General features: G+C 36.1%; 1 protein-coding gene across 1 annotated transcript in view; it reads left to right on the top strand.

Moving 5' to 3' along the window:
• Nucleotides 1-9314: 9314 nt before the first annotated feature.
• VWDE (von Willebrand factor D and EGF domains) overlaps nucleotides 9315-25225 on the top strand; it is a 79146-nt gene continuing 63235 nt past the window's right edge. The window contains exons 1-3 of the mRNA XM_064380360.1: nucleotides 9315-9382; nucleotides 20493-20677; nucleotides 24601-24832. Coding sequence (XP_064236430.1) covers nucleotides 9352-9382; nucleotides 20493-20677; nucleotides 24601-24832 — 448 coding nt within the window. The 5' untranslated portion in view covers nucleotides 9315-9351. The remainder of the gene's footprint in view (nucleotides 9383-20492; nucleotides 20678-24600; nucleotides 24833-25225) is intronic.

The raw sequence follows: 25225 nt of genomic DNA on the forward strand, positions 1-25225 counted from the left end.
CAATTATTTTACTGGTGAGAAACAATGCATTTAAGGGTTCTATTAATTTTTTTCTGATAAATAAAATTTATGTTTCTACTTTTTGGGCTAGCTAAATACTAGTACCTTAATGTGTCTGTGTTATATAGCTGGGGTTTTGAAAGCCCAGCTGTGGTAAATCAAATAATGACCTTCTAGCCCCAAATATGTCAAGGTGTAAATCCCAGGAGTTTGTGAATGTTATTTTACATGGTAAAGGAACTTTGCTAATGTGACTAAGTTAATAATTTGAGAGGGGAAGATCATCCTGGATTATCCAGATAAGCACAGTATTAATCCACGTTTCCTTAGAGAGAAAGGAGGATCAGCATCCAAGAGTATCTTAAGGAATAAAACAGAGATCAGAGAGAAGAGAAGATGCTACATAGCTGGTTTTAAAGATGAAGGAAGGGGCTCTGAACCAGGGAAAACAGGAGGCCTCTAGAAGCTGGAAAAGACAAATAAAGGAATTTATTCCCTGGAGCCTTCAGAAGAAATGCAGGCATGCTAACACCTTGATTTTAGCCCAGTGAAACTGACTTCTGTCATTTCTATTCAGTATTGTATTGATAGCCAGAACAGTTAAGAAAAAGAAATAAAATGCATCCAGATAAAAAAGGAAGAAGTAAAATTATCTGTTTGCTGATGACACATTTTATATAAAAAAATCCCCAAACCTCTACTAGAAAACTATTAGAATAAATGAATTCCATAAAATTGCAAGATATAAAGTTAACATAGAAAAATCAGTTGTGTTTCTATATACCAACAATGTATGAAAAAAGTTTTTAAAAATCCATTTTACAATAACATCAAAAAATAAAATGTTTAGAAATTTAATCAAGGATGTCAAATACTTGTATGCTTAGAACTATAGAACATTGATAAAAGAAATTAAAGAAGACACAAATGTGAAGATATACCAAGTTCATGAATTAGAAAAATTAATATTTAAAAAATATTCATAGTACCCAAAGCAATCTACAGATTCAATGCAATGCTATTTTTCACAGAAATAGAAAAAAAGCGGATTTATATGGAACAACAAAAACCTCCCAATAGCCAAAGGAATATTGAGCAAGAAGAACAAAGCTGGAAGCATCACACTGCTTACCTTCAAAATACATTATAAAGCTATAGTATTCAAAGCAGGATGCTATTAACACAGAAACAGACATATATACCATTGGAACAGAATAGAGAGCCCAGAAATAAATCCACCATTTACAGTCAATTCGTTTTTGACAAAGGTCTCAAGAATACACAGTGGTAAGGTATAGCATCTTAGTAAATGATATTGGGAAAACTGAACATCCACATGAAGAAGAAATAAATTGGACCCTTATCTCACAGCATACACAAAATCAACTCAAATGAATTAAAGATTTAAGATGTAGAACTACTAGAAGAAAATAGAGAGAAAAAGTTTCTTTCTTATTGTAAATAAGGTGTGTAATATGATGTTTAGATATGCATATACATAGTGAAGTGGTTACTGTAAGTAAGCAATTTAACACCTCTGTCATTTCACAAGGTTACCTTTTTTTCTGGCAAGGGCACTTAAAATCTACTCTTTTAACAAATATCCTGAAGACAAAACAGTATTATTAACTATAGTCCTTATGCTGTACATTAGATCCCCACACTTGTTCATTCTACATATCTGCAACTTTGTATCGTTTGATCTGCACATCTGTGTATGCTCCCCTCTGCCCTTAATAACTACTGTTTTATCCTATGTCTCTATTTTTTTTAAAGATATGACAGATAAGTGAGATCATGCTGTATTTTTCTTTTTGTGTCTGGCTTATTTCATTTGGTCTGAGCAATAAATTTTTGCCTATGACTTCGAAAAGTAATTTGTTCATTTTTGCACAGGCAAAACCAGCAAAAATAGACAAATGAGATTACATTAACTAAAAGCCTTCTGTACAGCAAAGGAAATAATCAGCAGAGTAAAGAATCAACCTAAAAAATGAGAGAAAATATTTGTAAACCACTCATCTGATAAAGGGTTAATATCTAAAATATACTAAACATAAGGAACTTAATAGCAATACAGGAAATATCCCAATTCAAGGGATCTGGATAGACATTTCTCAAAAGATGACATGCAAATGGTCAACATCACTAATCATCAGGGAAAGGCAAATCCAATTCACAATGAGATTTCACCTCACATCAGTTAGAAAGGCTATCAGCAAAAAGACAAAACATAAAATGTGTTGGCAAGAATGCAGAGAAAAGAAAGCCCTTGTGTACTATTGGTTGGAATTTGAATTGGTGCAGCAATTATATAAAACAGCACGGAGGTTCCTCAAAAATTAAAAATAGAACTACCACATGATCCAGCAATCTCACTATTGGGCATATAATCAAAAGAAATGAAATCAGTATCTCAAAGAGATATTTGCACTCCCCTGTTAATTGCAGCATTATTCAGAATAGTGAAGATATGGAATTAACCTGTGTCCATCAACAGAATAATAAATTAAAAAATATGTATATACATGTATATATTTATATATACATATACATACATATATATATACACATATACATATACATATACATATATATACACCCAGTGAAATACTAGTCTTAACAAGGAAGAAAATCCTATTATTTGTGGCAACATGAATGAACCCAGAAGACATTATTCTAAATGAAATAAGCCAGGCACAGAAAAAAATATATTGCATGATCTCACTTATATGTGGAATCTAAACACATCAGTTAAACTCATAGAAGCAGAGTGTAGAATACTGGTTGCCAGGGGTTGTTGGGGTGGAGGAAATGGGGAGATGTTAGTCAAAGGGTACAAAGTTTCAGTTACACCAGATAAATAAATTCGAGGGAGCATGGTGACTATAGGTAATATACTGTAATATACTAATACTCTATTTTGTATACTTAAAATTTGCTAAGAAAGTAGGTCGTAAGTGTTCTCACCACACATAAAGGTTCACTAAGTGAGGTGATAGATATGTTAATTAACTTGATTCTGTAATCATTTCACAGTGTACATGTTTATAGGAATGTCGTGTTGTCCAACGTAAATATATACATTTTTTACTCATAGTGTTTGAAGGACTAAGAACCACCGTCTAAGATAGTAAATATATCCTGAATGCTTATTTTTTTTAACCAAGTCAATTGGGGTGTTTCTGTTGAATTGATACGTTAATTTAAAGTACAAGAAGTAAAATTAGAGTCAGAGTTTCATTTCTTCTTTTAATGTGGACAGTTTTAGAACTCTATACCTAAAAAATACTAATCTTAGATTTGTTTATGTCAGGGATACTGCAAGGTGAGTACAAGAACCACTTGACCACTATCTGTATAGACGTTATATTCTAGTAAAAACAAACAAACAGAAAAACAGATAATAAACAAGGGTGCAGATTAAATATTTAGTTTAAGTTCTAAAATGGAAACAAATCGAATCGTGTAATGCTGGAGAATGACCTGGGGTAAGGAGCCAATGTAAACAGGGTGTTTAGGAGGTGAAATTCAGCTGAGATCTGTAGGATAAACAATCAACCCTGCCAGGGACAATGGTTGCCTTCTTTTAGGAACTTTTAGGAATGTTCACATGGCTAGTGAGTTGAAGCACAGCACATGTGAGAGCCGAGGAGGGAGAGCGGGAGTAGGAGAAAAGCAAGCATTTGAGTTTGAACAGGTAGCCAGGGGCTAGCTGTTGCAGATAACAGTCTGCTGGTATTTTTACCCATATTCTATGGGAGGCCAGTGAAAGGGTTTAGGGCAGGGACATAGTGTGATTTACAATGTGAAAGCTCACTGCACTGTTACAAGGCAGAGATGTAGATTGGATGGGGCCTGGGTGAAGCACAGAGACCAAGTATGGTATTTTCCACAGTGATCCACGTGAGCCAGGGAGGAGGCTTGAACCAGCGGAGTAGCAGAGATGACACAGAGCAACCGATGAGTGTGAGATTTCTTTGGACCCCTTGTTCATGGATTGCGTACAAAGGGGGAGCCATGAATGAGAGAGAAGGGAGGAGCCTCTTACCTTTTTCCTAGCTGGTGACGAGGGATACTCAATAATGCCATTTTCCAAAACAGGGAAGACTAAAAGAGCAACCAGGTTTAAAGGAGCTTTCTAAAGACAAATAAATAAGTGATTTGCTTTAATTCCTTTCCTTTAAAAATTACATTTTCCCCCTAATTCTTGATGCATATGAAGAATATATATCACAGGTAAAACATTTTTATAATGTGGATTTTAGGGCATCCTCTTTTCAACTATCGACTATTTTTCTTTATTACTATGTTTAAAGAAACAAAGCTGGTTCTCTCTTCATTCCTTTTCAGCTTTTTCTCATTCATTTTAAACACTTTAAAAAATAAATAATTTTTAAACACAGAAAAAGGAAAGAAGCAAGAGAGGAAGCTCAGCCTATGAATGAGAATTAGAGATGGGGTATATTTGGAAAGTATTACTTGTGGGGCTTCAGTACTACTGAAGCATTGTCTTTTCTGTAGCTGTTTTCAGTTACAATCTCTATAACTGTCTACAGTGAAATTATTAATCACATATACATGGTCCTCTGGCTACTTGGAAGGAAAAGCCACTGGTATTCTAGACTTTCTAGTGCTGAATCATCTTCTTGTGAAATATATTAATGAATCATTCTTCTTGTGAAATATATTAAGCTTATCATAACGCGATCAGCTTAACTGCTGATTTTCTTTCATTCTGCAATGAACACACTATACTTTTCCCTGAAACTTTTTGATTGGATAGCTTCTGTATGGTCAAATGACCAGTCCATTTCTTCCTAAATAAACCACTATAATGCTTCAATACAAACCTCAAGTGCATTTTTCTATTTCTTCTGGCAAATGCATAAGCACAACCAAATATTTAGTAATTTATGCAGCTTATATTTTCAAATAGTTTTAGACAATATTCTTTTGGTTGTAAACAATAGCAGCAAAAGAAATTCAAAGTCACTTAACCTTAATTTATAGGCGCAGTGTTTTGGGGTTATTTCATGGAACTCCAAGACAGGAAACATAGGCAGTCCTCAAAAGATTCTGGAGCTGTTGAGTGGAAAGCGATCAGGAATTAGCATATCTCTCTCTGTCACTGTCTGTCTGTCTCTCCCTCTCTCTGTCTCTTTGTGTGTGTGTGTGTGTGCACGTGTGCAAGTGTATGGGTGCTTTTCTCTGTTTCTCTATTATTCTCACGTTTCTCACCTCACCTTCATTTTGGGCATCCACCTTTATCTTTTTCCTCCCTCAGTTGATCAGCTTTCATCACTTGACCACACTTCTAGCCACATACAGTGAGTCCTCAACGTTGTCCATAGGTTATTGCAAACTGCAATGTAAAGTGAAACAACATACAATGAAACCAGTTTTACTACAGGCTAATAGATATTAACACGAGTTAAATTACTATACCTTATTTCTGGTCACAGAAACATCGCCAACTTCTAAATAAAGACCAAAATATTTCTAATATCAAACAAATAAACTATACATACATTTAATGAGGATTAATGAAAACAGGATAATTATTTACCTCCTTACTTCAGTTCAGAGTCACAGGTGGCCAGATCCTATTCCAGCAGCTCAGGGCCTGAGGTGTAAACCAGCTCTCTACAGGACACCATCCCACTGCAGGGCGCATTCATGTAACCAACCACAATTGCTCAGACAGGGCCCACGTAGACACGCCGGTTCAGCTAATACTCAGAGCTCTGAGAAGTGGAAGGAAATGGGGGTAAAGAGAGAAGGCCTACAAAGACATGGAAACAACATGCCAGTCCACGTAGACATTGGCCCCTGCTGGATATCTATTTTCGCCATCAATGTTATAACAAAATGACATTAAAACAGCCATGGATCTGCTGTATGTTTTGTCCTCTGCTTCTGAGTGTACTTGTGTTCAGCTCAAGTAAACCCCAGAAGCAATCCTGCCAATCTTAAATTTCTGGGAAAGGGCTCATTCATTTACTAAATGGGAAATGAATGGGATCATGGGATCCCATGGGAAAACATGGGATGAGGAATTCATATGTTACATAAATACGTGTTTTCCAGGAAGGTTACTCCAAACTGTGAAGACACTAATAGAGTAGTGATGAGAAGTGATCCACCTTTGTATAATAAGATGCAAGAGAAGTATAATTGCGTAGAATTTTACCCTTGTTGTAATAACAGTGAACTGTTACATTCAGTCGTAATAGCTACTCTGGACCAAACGCTGTTTTGAGTGTTCTTTCTGCAGACCCTCTTCCACACTCACACTCCCACACAGGCATGCAAACACACTTTTGATTCTTCGACTCTGTGGGGTACTATTATTATCATTCCTATTGTACAGAAAAATGAGGTTAATCGGAGTTGAGTGTGCTTTCAAGGTTATACTTCTAATAAATAGGTAGCAGATCTAGAATTACAGCCCAGGTATTTTAAACCTAGGATTTGTGAACTTAATCACTGGGTTTTCATGCCCCCTGAATTTGTTTTTGTTTTGTTTTTTTCACTCAAGCCCATCATTTTGTAAATGAACCTGACAAGAACTCAGTTATTTCCTTTTCCTAGAAAATTATCATTTGAAAATTTTCTCCTGTTAGTCTTTTAATTTAAGCTATATTGTACTTATCAGCACTTGGCTTCATTTTTTCTTCCCTCAGACATTCTTACTGTTTCTCTCAGTGATATTTACCACATTTTACAAGTACTGTCAGTCTCTATAATTGGGGTAGCATATATCCATTGTTTTTAATTTTCAAATATATATAAATATAAAGCAGAATCTTGTACCAATTTTTGATTAACTTCATGAGACTTAGATTAAAACATCATTTTTATTACTTTTTGTTTTACACACAGTTCTATAACTAATTTTTTTTTTTTTTTTGAGATGGAGTCTTGCTCTGTTGCCCAGGCTGGATACAGTGGAGCTATCTTGGCTCACTGCAACGTCCGCCTCTTGGGCTCAAATGATTCTCCTGCCTCAACCTCCCGAGTAGCTGGGACTACAGGTGAGCGTCACCACGCCAGGCTGATTTTTTTGCATTTTTAGTAGAGACGAGATTTCACCATGTTGGCCAGGCTGGTCTTGAACTCCTGACCTCAGGTGATCCGCCTGCTTCGGCCTCCCAAAGTGCTGGGATTACAGGCATGATATAACTAACATTTAATCAATACATTCTTGAAGATCCAAGACAGGTTAGATATATTTTCCACTGAGACTTGAAAAAAAATTCTTAAGTTGCTTTTAGTTTTTTAGATCTTAACTCACATGGAGAAAAATTGGGTTTTGGTACAAGTCTGTTGTAAACTCATAAGCTCATTAACTGGTATTCATCAATCAAAAACCAAAGGAAAAACTAAGGTCCACAATACTTGAAATTGTATTTTGATGGAAGTCAGATAAGTAATGTTGTCCTCCAAGAAAGTATAAAAGTTACTACATTTGTATAGATACTGCTAGAAAATAAATTCACAAAAGACCTGCTATGATTTCATCCTCATCAAATTACTTTGTTCCTGGTGATTTCACAGATAGATTGAGGAAAATGACATTGAATTTCTTGTCTCAGTTTTATTAGAATTTTATAAGCAGAAACAAAAGACATACTGTACACTAAGAAATCTCTGGGTTTTCATCGTGCCTGCATCATATTGCCCTTCCACACTTCGGCTTTAAGATAAAAATCACCTGCCTACCTTCCACCAAAAAGTAATATTTTGTTTTTAATCCAGAAAACTGGGTGCCCTTTCTGCATTTGAAAGAGGGCTATATGTAAGTATTGTGTGCCAAAAATAAATTATTTTCCAAGATGGGTTAATATTTTTACTATGGAGATGATCGGTTTTAAACTTTTAAATGGTAATTTACCTTTCAAATTAAAAATAAAGAATTATAAATAATTTTAAAAACTAACATCTTTATGCATTTGGATACCTCCTGTTTCCACCTCCATGCCTAGGCTGACCTTGAGCCTCCAAATTTGTGGGCGGAATCTTGGTGCCCACTTGGACCCCCAAACTACCCTCTGCTGACCAGTGTCCCCTTTCCTCTCAGGTGAAGGCTCTGTGAGAACGAAGTACAAGGTGATGGATGGGAGACTCAAGGAATGAGACAGCCAGGGAAAAACTAGGAGAGTGAGGTTTCATTTCCAGACATAAAAAGATGTAGAATCCGTTGAAAAAAGGACCCTGTTCCTCTGCAGAGGAAACCACACTTCTGAAGACCTTAGACCTGGCACGGTGGCTGACGCCTGTAATCCCAGCATTTTGGAATACTGAGAGGAAGATCGCTTGAGGCCAGGAGTTCAAGGCTGCAGCGAGTTGTGATTGTGCCACTGCACTCCAGTCTGCGTGGCAGAGTGAGACGATGTCTCGAATGAAACAAAGCAAAACAAAAACGGAGGTTGCGGGGAAGATATTAGAGCCTCCTGATCCTCTAATGACTCCCAGGTCAACCTTGGGAGTCGTGTGGCTATGTGCTGAAAGGATCCGGGGTCACTGGGTCACCACTGGACAATTGTTAAGAGCTCTGGGAATCACTGGCAAATACAGGCGACAAACCCCATGGTTTGGCTAGTGTCTAAACGCAGTTATTTCCACTTCAGAAAACATGTCACAGAGGCAGAAGAAAGGGCATCTACTGTTGTAACGTTAGTGTCTGCTCCCTCCTCCGTCGTTCATCACTGAGATCTAAGGTGACAGGAGCATCTTGAGCGCCTTCGCCTTCGGGTGCAAACCAGCAGCACCAATTCTGCAGTTAGGAATCCGTCTGCAGATACAGTCACGGGAAACTGCCACTTCCAACGGAACCTTGTGAGGCTTCTTTTATTGGAGGTCCATCTGAGCAGTTTCTAGGATTACCAAGTTTTCGTACAGCCTCTGTTAGCAAGACGCAGCGCGGAGAGCTACCTCCCGGTAGCTTGACTCCTGGCTGTGTGACTGCACGGTGACATCCAAGGCGGCAGAGCCTCTGCTAGGACACGCTGGGCTATGGGGACAGGTTGGGCGTGGCTTTCAGGTCCGTAGGCCGCCTAAATGGGAAGGGAGGAGTCGCAGAGGGACCGCGCGAAGGCTCTATCCCACGAAAGGACTGGCTGCGCCCCAAACCAGGACGCGGAGCTTCCCTGTTCCAAGCGGGAACAGACTGAGAACATCCCACAATATATATTTTGTGTGGACGGATAAAATCTAAGAAAGGAGGCCCAGGGGCTGCGGTGGCTCCATCCTCCCAGCACCCGCGGCCCGGGGTCTGCGAAGCCCTCCACCCCGCCCAGGAAAGCAGCGATGCCTGGCGGAGCCTGCGCGCTGGCGACCGCGCTGCTGATGCTCCTGGCCCCGGGAGAAGGTCTGCAAGGTAGGGCGCGCGGGGGCGGGCGTGCAGGGGTGCTGCCTGGGCGGTGGAGGGACGGGGCCTGACTTCTGGGATGTCGTGGGGAGCGTCCCGTGCATTTTAAGGCCGCTTGCGATGTTTGTTCCTCACTGGCCTCCACTCCATTCGTCTGTGGTCTTTGAAATGGTCAATTTCCAGCCTGTTACTCTTCAGTTTTCTTTTGCGCACGTGCGGTTGTTGTCTCCTCTTACAACCCTCGGTTCTGTTTTTGGTTGGTTGTTTCCTGCTGATATCCAGCTCTTTAAGGTCCTTTCAATTTACTGTAGGAAACTTTTGCCGCATCTGCCAGGTATTCTAGCCGCAAGTGGACCTGAATTCTCAGGACAGAGTTGAGTTCCAAACTACACTAATTCCACCTCTACCCCGACCCTCGGAAATAATTCGCTAGTGAACATTTTATCCCTACAAAAAAATCACCAAGTTAAGTTTTGTATATCCATATTGTACTGTATTGTGGTTTTTGTCTATATGTTAGAATCAGTTTTGCTACTGTTAAAGAGATCTCTATGGAGCGGATATTCCCCTCCTACTTCTTTAATCCATGACAAAGAACACTTAATTTAAAATACGGTGAAGTTAATCCAAAACATTCATTAGCCCTTCCTGCTTGTGTTTTGTTTTCATACAGATAGGAAATATTAATGAAAGGTGATTTGTTCTTATATTGCAAGTTTCCTCACGTTTTTCGGAAATAAGTCTGATTTGCGTTCAGCTCTCTGCAGCTTGAAAAAATACTATGTACAACATTTCTAACAGTCCAGGGTATAGTTTTGTCTTATCTTTTTGTTGATCTTAACCCATTTTACTGATGTAAGTTTGCTTTTTAAAAGGGGAATACAGACACTATCCCATGTCAAACTTAAAAAGAAAATATTAAAATCAAATTTATTTTCTGAAATATTTTTTTCTGGTCCTTCTTTGGTTTGCTTACAGGTTTACTAAATCTTTATGAATAACTTTAAAAAATACTTGTAATAACATATATCTATTCATTACAGTTAGATAAATATTTCCAGGAAAAAAATGACCAATTTTTATAAAGGAAGATGATTTCATGACCACATAACCCTTTTTTGCCTCTATATAATAGCTTTGGGTAATCTCTCTACTGAAGACAAATATTACCCATTACCAGGTTTGAAGTTCATAACGTAGGTAACATTGATAACTTCCTTATGTTTAATAGAGTAAAACTAGAAGACACGGTGAATGGAAAGTACATTTATTGACACTTCTTTCTTTTTCAAATAGCTTTAATAAGATGTTCCTGTGCCATACAAATCACTCACTGAAAGTGTGCAATTCTATGGTTTTTCATTTTCGCAGATATGTACATATTCAGAGTATTTTTACAGATACATGCAACCATGACTACAGTCTATTTTAGAACATTTTTATCAACTGAAAGAGAATTACTGCACCCTTGGCTATATGCCCCATACCCTCTATCACACTCCCTTCTTCCCCAGCCATAAGGAATTACGAATCTACTTTCTGTCTCACTGCATTTGCCTATTCTGGATGAATCATATAATAGGTTGTCTTTTGTGACTGGCTTCCTTCACCTAGCATAATGTTTTCAAGGTTCATCCATTTTTTTCAAGCATGCACCAGTACTTCGTTTCCTTTTAAAATGGAATAATCTTCTATTGTGTGGATGTACTACATTTAGTATATACATTCATCAGTTAGTGAACATTTGGGTTGTTTCTACCTTTTGACTTTTATGAATAATGCTGCTATAAGCAGCTGAGGTACAAGTTTTGTTTTGATGTATGTGTTCACATCTCTGAGATATATGCCTAGGAATGTAACTGGGTCATAGGGTAACTCTATAATTAACTAACGGAACAGCCAGAATGTTTACCAAAGTGGCTGTGCTGTTTCATATTTCTGCAACAGTGTATGAAGTTTCTAATTTCTTCCTGTTTCCATCAACACTTTTCATTAACTGACATTTTGAGTCTACCTATCCTAGTGGTTGTGAAGTGGTATTTTATTGTAGCTTGATTGTCATTTTCCTAATGGCTAATGATATCAAGCATTTTAATGTCCTTCTTAGACATTTGCTCATCTTCTTCAGAGAAATACTCAGATCCTTTGCCATTTAAAAACATGGGTAGCTGGCCTTTTTCTTATTGAGTTGTCTAAGTTATTTGCATATTCCAGATATAATTTTTTTTATTGGATATGTAATTTGCAATTATTTTTTCCCATTCTATGGGTCCTGGAAATAATCCCCTGTGGATGCTGAGGGACTACTATACTGTAGTTATTTGATTTCTTAGAATTTTCTATGTGGAGATAGTATTACCTATTCCTTTCTAATCTAGATATGCTTTATTTATTTATCTTGGCTAATCCCCCTGGGTAGAATTAGCTATTCTGAAGTACAATGTGGAATTGAAATGGTGAGAGAAGACATACTTGTCTTGTTCCTGATTTTACAGGAAAGCATCTCTTCTTTCTTCATCACATAAAATGTAAGCTGTGGGCTTTTTGTATATATCCTTTATCAAGTTGAGGAAACTTCCTTCTATTCCTAGTTTGTTGAGCGTTTTTATCATGAAAAGGTGTTGGATTCTTAAAAAATGCTTTCTCTGTATCTATTGAGATGAACATGTGGATTTTAACTTTATGCTGTCTATAAATTATAGTAATTCAATTTTAGATATTAAACCAACCTTGTTTTCCTGGAATCAATCTCACTTGGTCATAATTTGCATATATATATAGATGTAGTTTGCTTTTTAAAAGGGGTTATTGGTTGTTAATATTTCTGGATTTGGGTTACTGAAGATTTTTTCATCCATATTCCAAAGATATATTGGTTTATAATCATCTTTTCTTGTTATGTATTTTTCTGGCTTTGGTGTCAGGGTAACCAGAATAAATGGCTGTAATACTGGTCTCATACAATGGGCTTGGAAGTGATCCATCTTCTATGTTTTGAAAATGTTTGAGGTGAATTGGTGGTAATTCTTTTTGAAATGTTTGGTAGAATTTAGCATTGATGCCATCTGGGCTAGGTCTTTTCTTTGTGGGTAGTTTTTTGGCTGATTTGATCTTTTTACTTGTTATAAATGTATTTGGATTGTAGTTTTCTTCTTTAGTTCTTTTTGTAGCTTGTGTCTTTTTTAGGAATTTGTCAGTCTCATCTATGTTATCTAATTATTGGCATGTAACAATCATAGTATTTCTTAATAAGGTTTGAGTAGTGTCCCCTATTTCATTACTGCTTCTAGTAATTCAAATCTTCTCTCTTCTTTTCTCAATAAATCTAGTTAGGGGTCTGGCAGTTTTGTTGATTCTTTCAAAGAACCAGCTTTTGGTTTCATTGATTTTTTTCTCTATTGTTTTTCTTTTTTTTTTTTTTTTTGAGACAGAGTTTCGCTCTTGTTACCCAGGCTGGAGTGCAATGGCGCGATCTTGGCTCACCGCAACCTCCGCCTCCTGGGTTCAGGCAATTCTCCTGCCTCAGCCTCCTGAGTAGCTGGGATTACAGGCACGCGCCACCGTGCCCAGCTAATTTTTTGTATTTTTAGTAGAGACGGGGTTTCACCGTGTTGACCAGGATGGTCTCGATCTCCTGACCTCGTGATCCACCCGCCTCGGCCTCCCAAAGTGCTGGGATTACAGGCTTGAGCCACCGCGCCCGGCCTTCTCTATTGTTTTTCTACATGCAGTTTTATCAATTTTCTTTCCAATCTTTAAAATTTCCTTCTTTCAGAGAGGACACAAACAGATGGAGAAACATTCCATGTTCATGGTTAGGAAGAATTAATATCGTGAAAATGGCCATACTGCCCAAAGTAATATACAGATTCAATGCTATCCCCATCAAGCTACCAATGACCTTCTTCACAGAACTGGAAAAAACCACCTTAAACTTCATATGGAACCAAAAGAGAGCCCGCATAGCCAAGTCAATTCTAAGCAAAAAGAACAAAGCAGGAGGCATCACACTACCAGACATCAAACTCTACTACAAGGCTACAGTAATCAAAACAGCATGGTACTGGTACCAAAACAGAGATATAGACCAATGGAACAGAACAGAGGCATCGGAGACAACACAACATATCTACAACCACCTGATCTTTGACAAACCTGATAAAAACAAGCAATGGGGAAAGGATTCCCTGTTCAATAAGTGGTGTTGGGAAAACTGGCTAGCCATATGCAGAAAGCAGAAACTGGACCCCTTCCTGACACCTTACACTAAAATTGACTCCAGATGGATTAAAGACTTAAACATAAGACCTAACACCATAAAAACACTAGAAGGAAACCTAGGCAAAACCATTCAGGACATAGGCGTAGGCAAGGACTTCATGACCAAAACACCAAAAGCATTGGCAACAAAAGCCAAAATAGACAAATGGGACCTAATCAAACTCCACAGCTTCTGCACAGCAAAAGAAACAGTCAATAGAGTGAATCGGCAACCAACAGAATGGGAAAAAATTTTTGCAGCCTACCCATCTGACAAAGGGCTGATATCCAGAATTTACAACGAGCTAAAAAAGATTTACAAGAAAAAAACAAACAAGCCCATTCAAAAGTGGGCGAAGGACATGAACAGATACTTTACAAAAGAAGACATACATGAGGCCAACAAGCATATGAAAAAATGCTCATCATCACTGGCCATTAGAGAAATGCAAATCAAAACTACATTGAGATACCATCTCACACCAGTTAGAATGGCAATCATTAAAAAATCTGGAGACAACAGATGCTGGAGAGGATGTGGAGAAATAGGAACACTTTTACACTGTTGGTGGGAGTGTAAATTAGTTCAACCATTGTGGAAAACAGTGTGGCGATTCCTCAAGGACCTAGAAATAGAAATTCCATTTGACCCAGCAATCCCATTACTGGGCATATATCCAAAGGATTATAAATCGTTCTACTATAAGGACACATGCACACGAATGTTCATTGCAGCACAGTTTACAATAGCAAAGACCTGGAACCAACCCAAATGCCCATCGATGATAGACTGGACAGGAAAAATGTGGCACATATACACCATGGAATATTATGCAGCCATTAAAAACGAGGAGTTCGCGTCCTTTGTAGGGACATGGATGAACCTGGAAACCATCATTCTCAGCAAACTGACACAAGAACACAAAATCAAACACCACATGTTCTCACTCATAGGCGGGTGTTGAACAAGGAGAACACATGGACACAGGGAGGGGAGCACTATACATGGGGGTCTGTTGTGGGGGAGTGGGGGGGACAGCGGGGGGGTGGGGAGTTGGGGAGGGATAGCATGGGGAGAAATGCCAGATATGGGTGAAGGGGAGGAAGGCAGCAAATCACACTGCCACGTATGCACCTAAGCAACAACCTTGCATGTTTTTCACATGTACCCCAAAACCTAAAATGCAATAAAAAAAAAAAAAAAAAAAAAAAAAAAAAAAAAATTTCCTTCTTTCTACTTCCTTTAGGTTTAGTATGCTCTTATTTTTCCAGTGTCTTAAGGTGCAAGGTTAACTTGTTATGTTCATATCTTTTTTCTTGTACTATAGGAACATTCCTGTCAATACATGTCCCTCTAAGCACTACGTTAGCAGCATCCCATACATTTTAGTATATTGTGTCTTCATTTTAACTTTTCTCCAAGTATTTCTAATTTTCCTGTTTCATTTATTCTTTGACTCACTGATTATTTTGGTTAATTTTCACATATTTGTAAAATTTCTTAAATTTCATTGTTATTGATTTCTAATTTCATTCCATGTGATCAGAGAACATGCTTTATATGAATTTCATCTTTTTGAATTTCATTTTTATTTTATGTTATTTTCAGAAGTAGGATCTTATTATATTGCCCAGGCTGGATTTGAACTCCTGGCCTGAAGCAATTCTCCTACCTCAACCTCCCAAGTAGCTGAGTTTATAGGAACATACCACCATGCCCAGCTTTCTGTTTAAAGTTATCAAGGCTTGTTTTATGGTCTAGTAGATTGCCTATTTTGACAAATAGTCCATGGGCACATGGGGAAAATTTATTTTCTAATATTTTCAGGGATAGTGTTTATAGATTTCTGCTAGATCAAGTTGGTTTATATTATTGTTCTAATTTTTATTTATTTATTGTGCTGCCTGTTTTTAAAATTGATATTGAAAGTTGAGCATTAAAGGCTCCAATTATTATTGTTAAAATGTGTATTTTTTTCCTGAGTTTCTGCTAGATTTTGCCTCATATATGTCAGCGCTCTGTTATTAGATCCAGTTATGTTTACAGTCGCTATATCTTCCTCGTGGATTGACCCTTTTATCATTATAAAATGTTCCTCTTATCTCTGGTAAGATTTTTGTGTTTTAAGGTCTTCTTAGTTTGATAGTAGTACAGCCACACCACCTTTTTTTGGTTGCTGCTTGCAGCATATATTATTTTCTGTCTTTTTACTGTCAATCTAATTGTATTCAGAAGAGGCCCTCAGTTTGTCTTTTGATATGTAAAGAAGGCCAATGTAAAGTGATTTAGCAAACTAGTCACTCTCTATTTTTCCTTGCTTTTCAACCTTTTGGGTTGCTAAAGAACCTAAAATCTATTTTTTTTTTTAATCTCAACTTTTATTTTAGATTCAAGGAGCACATGTGCAGGTTTGTTACATAAGTACATTGCATGATGCAGAGGTCTGAGGTACGGATGATATTGTTACCCAGATAGTGAGCATGGTACCCAATAGGTAGTTTTTCAACACTTACCCTCTTCCTTCCTTACCCCTCTAGTAGTCCCTACTGTCTATTGTTCCCATCTTTATGTCTGTGGGTACCCAACATTTAGCTTCCCCTTATAAGTGAGAACATGCAGAATTTGGTTTTCTGTTTCTGTATTAATTTGTTTAGGATAATAGCCTCCACTTGCATCCATGTTGCTGCCAAGGACATGATTTTAGTCTTTTTTATGGCTGCATAGTACTCCATGGTGTATATATATTACTGAAATGCCAGGGGTTCAGTCTAGGTCCTGCACAGAAAGTCAATCGCTGAGACAATGAGTATTGCTAGGGAAGAGGGCTTTAATAGGGTGCTCCAGCTGAGGAGTTGGAAGATCAGTCTCAAATCCATCTCTCTGACTGATTAAAATTGGGTTTCTATAGCAGGGGAGAAACGTAGCTATATGTAGGAATACAGGAATTAGGGAGGAATAAGGAAGATGAATTAGTCAACAGGAAGCTGATGGTCTGTGAAGCAATCATGATCGGTAGGGGTCCGGAATCTCATTTTCCAGATGTGGCAATCTGGTAAGTTTCAGTTCCTTGATACCATCTGGGAGGCCAGATGGTTGGTTTCCTGAAAAAGGAACTCAGATAAGCAGTTGTAACTTTCTGAAGTTTTAAGACCGGTAGGGTCAATTTCGATGTTTATTTAAAAGGAACCATAAACATCAGTTCTATAGGACAATTGCACCATTATTTTCAGGTATACTACATTTTCTTCAACCAGTTCCCTTTTGATGGGCACCAAGGCTGATTCCATGTCTTTGCTACTGTGAATACTGCTTGGATACACATACCAGTACATGTGTCTTTTTGGTAGAACTATTTATTTTCCTTGGGTATATACCCTGTAATGGGATTGCTGGGTTGGATTATAGTTTTTTAAAAATTCTTTGAGAAATCTCCAAACTTCTTTCCACAGTGACTGATTTAATTTACATTCCCACCAATAGTGTATAAATGTTGCTTTTCCCCTACAGCCTCACTAATATCTGTTGTTTTTTGCCTTTTTAATGATAGTAATTCTAACTGGTGTGAGATGATATCTCATTGGGGTTTTGATTTGCGATTCTCTGATGATTAGTGATGTTGAGCATTTTTTCTATGTTTGTTGGCCGTTTGTATGTCATCTTTTGAGAAGCATCTGTTCATGACTTTTGCCCATTTTTTAATGGGGTTGTTTTTTGCTGTTGCATTATTTAAGTTCCTTATAGATTCTGGATATTAGACCTTTGTCAGATGCATAGTTTGTAAATATTTTCTCCCATTCTGTAGGTTGTCTATTTGCTCTATTGATAGTTTATTTTGCTGTGGAGAAACTTTTTAATAAGTTATAACTTGTTAGTTTTAGGTTTTTTGCAATTGCTCTTGAGGACTTAGTTTTAAGTTCTTTGCCAAGGCCCATGTCCTGTAAGAAACAACATTGATAGTTTCATAGAAATAATCTTGACTCTATAGATTACTTGGGGTAGTATGGCAATTTTTGTGACATTGATTTTTCTAATCCATGAACATGGAATGATTTTCCAGCAAAATTCTACTTTAAATGTCAGAAAGTAAATTACTTTTTATGTTTCATTACATTTGGGGATCAAAAGTGGTTTTTTGCTTTCTCAAATCTTTGAGAAAGTTATAAGATTAAAAAAAAATATTTAAAATTCATGAGGAATTCCTATAGGATAATATACAGAAGATTTTCTAATTACAAATTCAGTTATTATCAAGTACCTGTCATCAAGTGTTATGCATGTTTATCTCTTAAAAATAAAATGATTCATTTAGTTTCTTAATATGTTGTTTGTCAACCAGTTCTGAATTTTGAAGAATTCTAGTCTTGGTCATTACGTTAAACTAGAAAATAATCTAATAAAGATTACCTCATATGCAGAAACAAAACAAAACAAAAAGAAGGAAATCCTTTGCACATGCTATCACTATGAATCTATTATTTATAACTTGACACATTCTCCCAAAGTCTTTGAAATTCAAGTACTGTAAATTCTATTATATATTACCTAACTTTCTTAAATCATTTAAGAAAGAATTCTGGATAAATAGAAGTGTAAATTTTACTCTATATTTTATATCTGCTTTTTATTGAGGGGAAAAATTATATTGTCGGTTTTGCCATAAAGCTCTGTATATCATGCCATGAACTTGACTGATGAATGAGTTGGGCTCGTAGAGCTATTTCTTTAGTATTTGTTGAGCTAAGTCCTCATATCCTCAAATGGGAGCCCAAGCCATCATTATAATTCTCACTTAACTATATCATATATTCTAGAGCTAAGGCTGGAATAATGTTTTGAAACTGTGGCTTGATTATTGTTAATAAGATTTCTAAACTTTCTATATAGTCCTTGAATACTGTAAAAGAGATAAATAGATTTTTAGAAAAAAGTTATGAAATAAGATATAAAATATAAGCTGTTATTAGTTATGTGAATTTAAAATTATCCGGTAAGAAAAATATTGAGTAAAGTAAATAAAAATTTTGAGTTAAATGTTACCCACTTCTCTAGGGTTGTGGATGTCAAGCAGTGATTTGTATTACACTTCTTGCATTTTCGACTTTGTATTAGGAAACAATTATCAAAGCAGCAAAGCTAGAGGAAATGTAACAACCACAAAGGTGCTGGGTTGGGAGAAATACTACACAAAATAAAGATGGAGTTACCGACTTGTTTTCCCAAGACAAAATTCTATTGTAGAAAAAGAGACTAAAAAAACCATTTTAATAATTTATGCATACCTTATTAGGAATATCTTGCAAAATCTCTTTTTTAAAAGATTCTAACCAGGTGCAATGTCCTTGTTTTGAAGGTATTAGAGATATTTCAAAATTAGATGAAATGATAGCACATCCCTGGACTTCTGTCTACACAAATTTTATAAAATACTTACCTCGTGTTGACATTGGAGCCTTTTGGGAAATTAACAACTATGAAGGATTTAGAGACAAAACGAAGAGGGGCCTTTTGTGTTGACTTCCAAAATCTTGTATTATAAAAAATTCTGTAGAGAGATTATTTATTTGGAAAACAATATCTTTGTATAGCTTAATTGCTATAACTACAAAAAAATGAAACGTAATTCTAATTATAATGACTTACTTTTCATAGGCTACACTTGTGAGATTCACTTGTAAATTAGTATCTCTGATTTTTTATTCTCCTTATTAAGTTGAGAAATTGATCTTGATTTGTAAACACTTGTGTAATTTAAAATTATATAATAAATATTTGATAATTTTTTCAGTTAGTTAAGTTTTTTCCACAACGAGGCATTTTTAGTAGTGATGAATTATTTCTTTCACCTTTCTATTTCATAGATGCCATCTTTATTACAGTGTTTTCCGTCAATACATACAATATATAGTACTTGAAGAATTTCTATCAACTGTGTCGACAAGATATTCTGATATTCAAATACAGACAGTTCCTTGTGGTGATTGGGTAATTTGAGAGCCCAGGAGTCTCAAACAAGAGTTGTACTTTTAGGATAACGGTTTCACTCCCTGCTCTTCTCTCTACTTTAGTTATAGAAAGAGGAGTTTTGGGTTCTGCCTTTGTGGATTTCACAGAAAAAGTATCTTCTCGGCCAAAGACTCCTCAGACAACAGGTTTCCTTAAAAAGACTACAGAATTCTTCCTTTCCCCATGGGCTTTTCTTGTTTCCCCTTCAAACCTGCTCCCTTCCATCCCATGCATTTTCCTGTGCTTAGTACTTATAAAGGTACTTCCAAAATTTTGGAAAATAACTTTAAAATCTTTTAATTTTTTTCTGCACCCAAGAATGCAGGAAGCTTTATTTTGAAAGCTCTATTTTGAAAGCTCTTTACACATGCTAAGTTAGCATTAAAAGATTAATTCAGTTTGTTGCTTTCCAGGACCTGGCAGAAATAGAATTTTTGAATTTTTGAGGCATGTGGCTACTTTGGGGGAAACTGATTGTGGAGAATCAGTAGTGATATTCAAATCCGGAGGACCAGGCCCAAGAGAAATCCTTGTTGGTCCTGCGACTTGACATCCTAACTCAAGAGAAACCAGCTCTATTGGTTGTTCAAATGAAATGAAAATAAAGTCCTTAAATCTTAAGTGGTTCAAAATTACATTATAAAGAGTTTTATTCATTTGTTTATTGCATTTATGAAACATGCAAGTTAAGTCACTTAAGATTTACTAAGAGACCCTGACCTTTTAGAGGGTCTTTCTGTGCAATAGTGAGTTTATTTGCTTTATTTTTTGTTTTGGGAATCAATTTTAATTAAAGACTGAACTATGTCAACAAACAAAACGTATTACATAAAAACACCTGTCTTTCCATACTAGCTCAGGAGTGCTCTCCCGGGGGACACCAGTTTCTTCGGAGTCCTTATAGAAGTGTCCATTTTGACTCATGGCACCTCCAGCAGTCAGCCGTTCAAGACCTAATATGTGACCATTCCCTCTCCCCCGGATGGTATAGATTTCTCATCTTTGACAGACCTGCTGAGATGCCAACCAAATGTGTTGAGGTATGTCAATTCCCGAATTACTACATGTGATATTCCTTATGTGTTATTCATGTGAGAATTCTATCTTCTTACAACCAGCTTATTTCTCATGCAAAAATATTGTTTTAATTTTGTATAAGATTGAGTTAATCTGAAAGACTATTCCCACTTACCTAGTCTAATAATAATAGTGATAGTAATAGTTAACGTTAGACTCCATGCAGTCCACAACACTTTTGTTGATGATATCTTGTATAAGTTTACAATTCTAGGCTACTATCTGTCATCATTTCCATCAAACAGTGCAGAAAACATATATTCTTAGGCATAGTTCTCCTACAGTCACAGCTAGCAGGTGAAAAAGCTGAGTTTTGAATACAGGCAGTCATTCTCCAGGGCTCGGGTGCTTAGCCATGTTACCTGCCAACGGTAAAATACCGTGTGTCTAAAGTGCTTCAGGTTTTGCCAGTTGTTGTGTGTGACTGCCTTTCTTAACTGATGGAATAAAACTTGCAGGCTCAGCACCTCCTATTCTAAGACTAATGAGAACTCAGCCTGGCAGTAAAATCTCCAGGTAATTCTTGATCACAGTTGGAAGACAGTGCACCTGCAGCGCATTCAGTACTCTGGAGGCATATGGCCTCATCTCACTGAAGCTCCCTACACAAACCCAAAAGTTGTGCAACCGACATACCTGTTTTCTCTTTATGGTTGTGAACATACAAGCATATGTCTTTCAAACACATCAGGTTTAATTTTGTCCATTTCTGAAATTTTATGCATGAACTCATATCAGATGTGTTTCTTTGCAACTTAATTTTCATAAAGTTCACTCTTTTTGCCACACAATATGATGATTCTGATCATAGCAGTGTCTTGTGTAATGAACTAGCCCAAGTGGCTTCTTTCATTCTTATTTCATATGACAAATACGTTTTCTTCTAAAATGCTTTTAAAAAAATAAGCAGAAGAAGAAACATAAAGTGTGATTCCTTGGGTAATCCCTCAGCTAACTTGCATTACTTATCCAAGCCACTCTGAATTTTTATTGACAATTCTATTAATCCCTAGCATGACTTACAAATGCAAGTTCCCCTAATTCATTTATAGTCCCCATTCATCTGATGATACTGTCGTGAAATAGACATTATTTCTACTTATCATACTTTGACCAGTTACCCTTTCAGTTCAACTCCTATTATTGCTACCACATTTTTATCCACGTGATCTAAGGAATGAGACTAAGTCTAAATCTGTCAAAACACTAAGCCCATTAACTCAGCATCCTAAGTTATATAATCAAAATGGTAAGAAGGCTTTTAATCTGACATTTATTTTGCAACTTATAAATTCCCTGCACTTGTGGAAATTATTGCATATGTAAACTCACTAGTTCTCTCAGTGATGCTTTGAGGTAGCTAGTGTTACCTTATTATAAATATGTAGACACAGACACTAAGCTTGAGTCACAGGACCAAAGTCATGTTTCCAGCCTTCGTCCTTATCACAAGCCCCCATCTTCCTCAGCTGACTGCTTTCCCAAATGAGTTCTGCATAAACAGGTGTTCACTTGTGACATGTGTGACATGCAGCTAATAGAGACATTGCATCATTCAAGAAATATGTCTGTGTCATGCTTGCCAAATTACTAAAGTATCCGTCATCATTCACGATTTTACCCTACATAGTTATAATACACTTACTGGATATGATTTCATTCTTAGAATTGGTTTTCTTTTAACCTAGAGGACGTGTGGCTACTATTGGCCCCTGGAGAGTGACTGCATCATTTAAGACTGTGTCTTAGCAAAAGGCTTGTTTTCCTTATTGTTATTCACATTTTATGAATTCTGCAGAACCAAGAATCATTTTCCTTTTTAAGCACGAATACAAAAAGATCTCTGGAAATACATTGAAATTTTAACAATATTTCGTTGTAACGTGAGGCATTGTGGCTAAGTCTCATTTTCTCTTGTTTGTTTATTTTCTCATAAGTCACTTTTGTGACAGTTCATTTGAAAGGAACTAAAAAAAATTCAGAATTTAAAAGTAAAGTTTGAGAAAATTGGAGGAGCTTCCTTCACCAATTAAAAAATATTTGTGTTTTTCTCTTAAGGCTGTTTTAACTATAATTGTTCCTAGTCCCTCACACAAATGTGAAGGTGACAGTTTCCTGGGCTCTTTTCCTGGAGATCAGCTAACCTGAGCTGTGCTCCATGAGGACGTGTTCCCTGTCTCCACCCTCTCATTCACTTGTTGAACCAATGCTTTAAAGCATTCAACCAGAAATCAAGAGAATTTTTTCTCTATAGGTTAATACATGTGGACTTACATAAATTACTATTGGTAATGTTTTAAATAATGCACATGTATTACAGAAAGCTTAAGAAATAAGGAACACAAATGGAACAACATTTGTTCATAATCTATCCACATGGTCGTAACTACCATTATTAACATTTTGCTATTGTTTTATCTTATTTATATTGTTTTGTAGTGTTCATGTTATATGTTCAATGGAAAAACATGCTATTTGTTTTCAGTTAGGGCTATAGCATTATCATTTTCCTGTTATTATAAATTCATTTTTATAATTTAAAAAATAATACGTCATACGTGTATCATATTTATTTAAACCATCACCATATGTGTGCATGTTTAGGATTTTGCTATAATAAGTAATTCTGCAATTAGCAAATGTACATGTAATTATTGTTTTAATTTTAGTGTGTGTTTAGTTAGATTGATTTGTTAAGTTAGTAATGGTTCGAGTCTTTTTGAGGCTTTTGATCCATATAGTTGTTCATTTAAAACATAATAATAATTTTTAATTCCAATAGCAGCACATAAAAATACCTTTTGCAATACTGAATATTCTCATATATATGAGGCATTTGTATTTCTTTTGTGAATTATGTATTTGTACATTTTGCCCATTTGTAGTCTTAGAGTTTTCAAATGGATAATATTACAAGGTTAAAATAACAAATATAATAGTATGATTATAAATATAACACACTTAATGTTGTACTATTTACATGTAATTTTCTTATTTAACTTCCATCTTACATTTTTAAAATTATAATTCAATCATATCTATCAATATTTCCTTTATGGCTTTCTTTTCTGCTTTTAAGCATAGAAATAATAATAAGAATTATAACCTGGCTAATGATTTTTGAGCCATCGCTATGTAGAAGTTGTAGTATATACATTATTTTATCTATACCTCACTATGGCCCTTTGAGGTGGGTACTAGTTCTACCTAATGTAAAAGAGAAGGATGTTGAGTGCCTTGTCCATGATCATGCATTTAGTAAGGGCCCTGGTTCTTCCCAAGTCATACATAGTTTCTTCTTGTTTTTCCTGGGTTATTTTTCTATTTAATTCTATTTTTCATCTGAAAATGACTTGATAATTGACTTCAAGTGAGGTTTAAAGTTTATTATTTCTAAATTACTGAACAACTTTCTATCACCAGATTTTGAGCAATACCTTCCTTCTCCTCGATTTTGTTGCCTCCTGAACTATGAACTAACTTCTTGTATATACTATTTCAAGCAGTTTTGCAATAGCTTTCCAAGATCAGGTTTTTTTGTGTGCTATGTGTTAAAATAACTTCAGATGGACTTGTCATGTTTTAGACTGTATCAGCTATTTTAGTATGATATCTGAGATTTAATTTCTCATTTACAATATAAACATAATGAATGGAATATATGTATTAATTTTACGTTGAATGAGTATGTTAATTATGAGATGACTACCCTCAAATTTAGTATTCTTTAAAACTACTTTTTCTTGTAAAGAATAGGTGCAAGTCATAATTTTTTTAATGTTTAATAATATTTTAATGGTTGATTAGAAGAAAATGCAAAGTTAATATATCTACAATCTATGAAAATAAACTGAATTTTCAACTCTTGTTTTCTCTGCTGCGAAAGATGAACCATTGTGGAACTCAGGCACCCATCTGGCTGTCTCTGAGAGATTCAGAAACACTGCCACCTCCTGGGGAGATGAAGCAATTGTCAGCTTGTGCCACATGGCAGTTTTTGTTCGGTGATAGAAAAGACTGCTGTCTGTTTCAGATCCCAGTGTCTGTAAGAAACTGTGGGAACTTTTTTGTGTACTTACTACAACCAACTCAGGGATGTATGGGCTATTGTGCGGAAGGTAAGAAAGCGTCAGTAATCTGTGTGACTGTTACTCATGGAACTCTGCCATTTGTACCATTCTCTGGATGGGTTGTATTGAGCTAGTGCAAATCTCAGCAAGATACTTGGTCTACCATTATTGATAGATTGAAGCTAAATTTCTGTTTAGATTGGGAAGATTTCTTTAGGATTCTTTGCCAAGATCATAAAGTCCCCCCAAATATTTTATGTGAAAGCATCAAAGCAGACATCTCACATTTTTCCACTAGACATGATGATTGAGTGTGTTAAAAATTCTTTGGTTTTCTCAAGTCTATTCCTCTTTTAATTAAAGGATGAAGAAGGGTGAGTAAAAGTTATCAAAAAAATATACATTTTATATTATTTCATCTTTCATTCACCAATATGTATT

Source organism: Aotus nancymaae, unplaced genomic scaffold, assembly GCF_030222135.1.
Source record: "Aotus nancymaae isolate 86718 unplaced genomic scaffold, 86718_ANA_hifiasm-v0.15.2.pri h1tg000025l, whole genome shotgun sequence".
Taxonomy (NCBI): Eukaryota; Metazoa; Chordata; class Mammalia; order Primates; family Aotidae; genus Aotus; species Aotus nancymaae.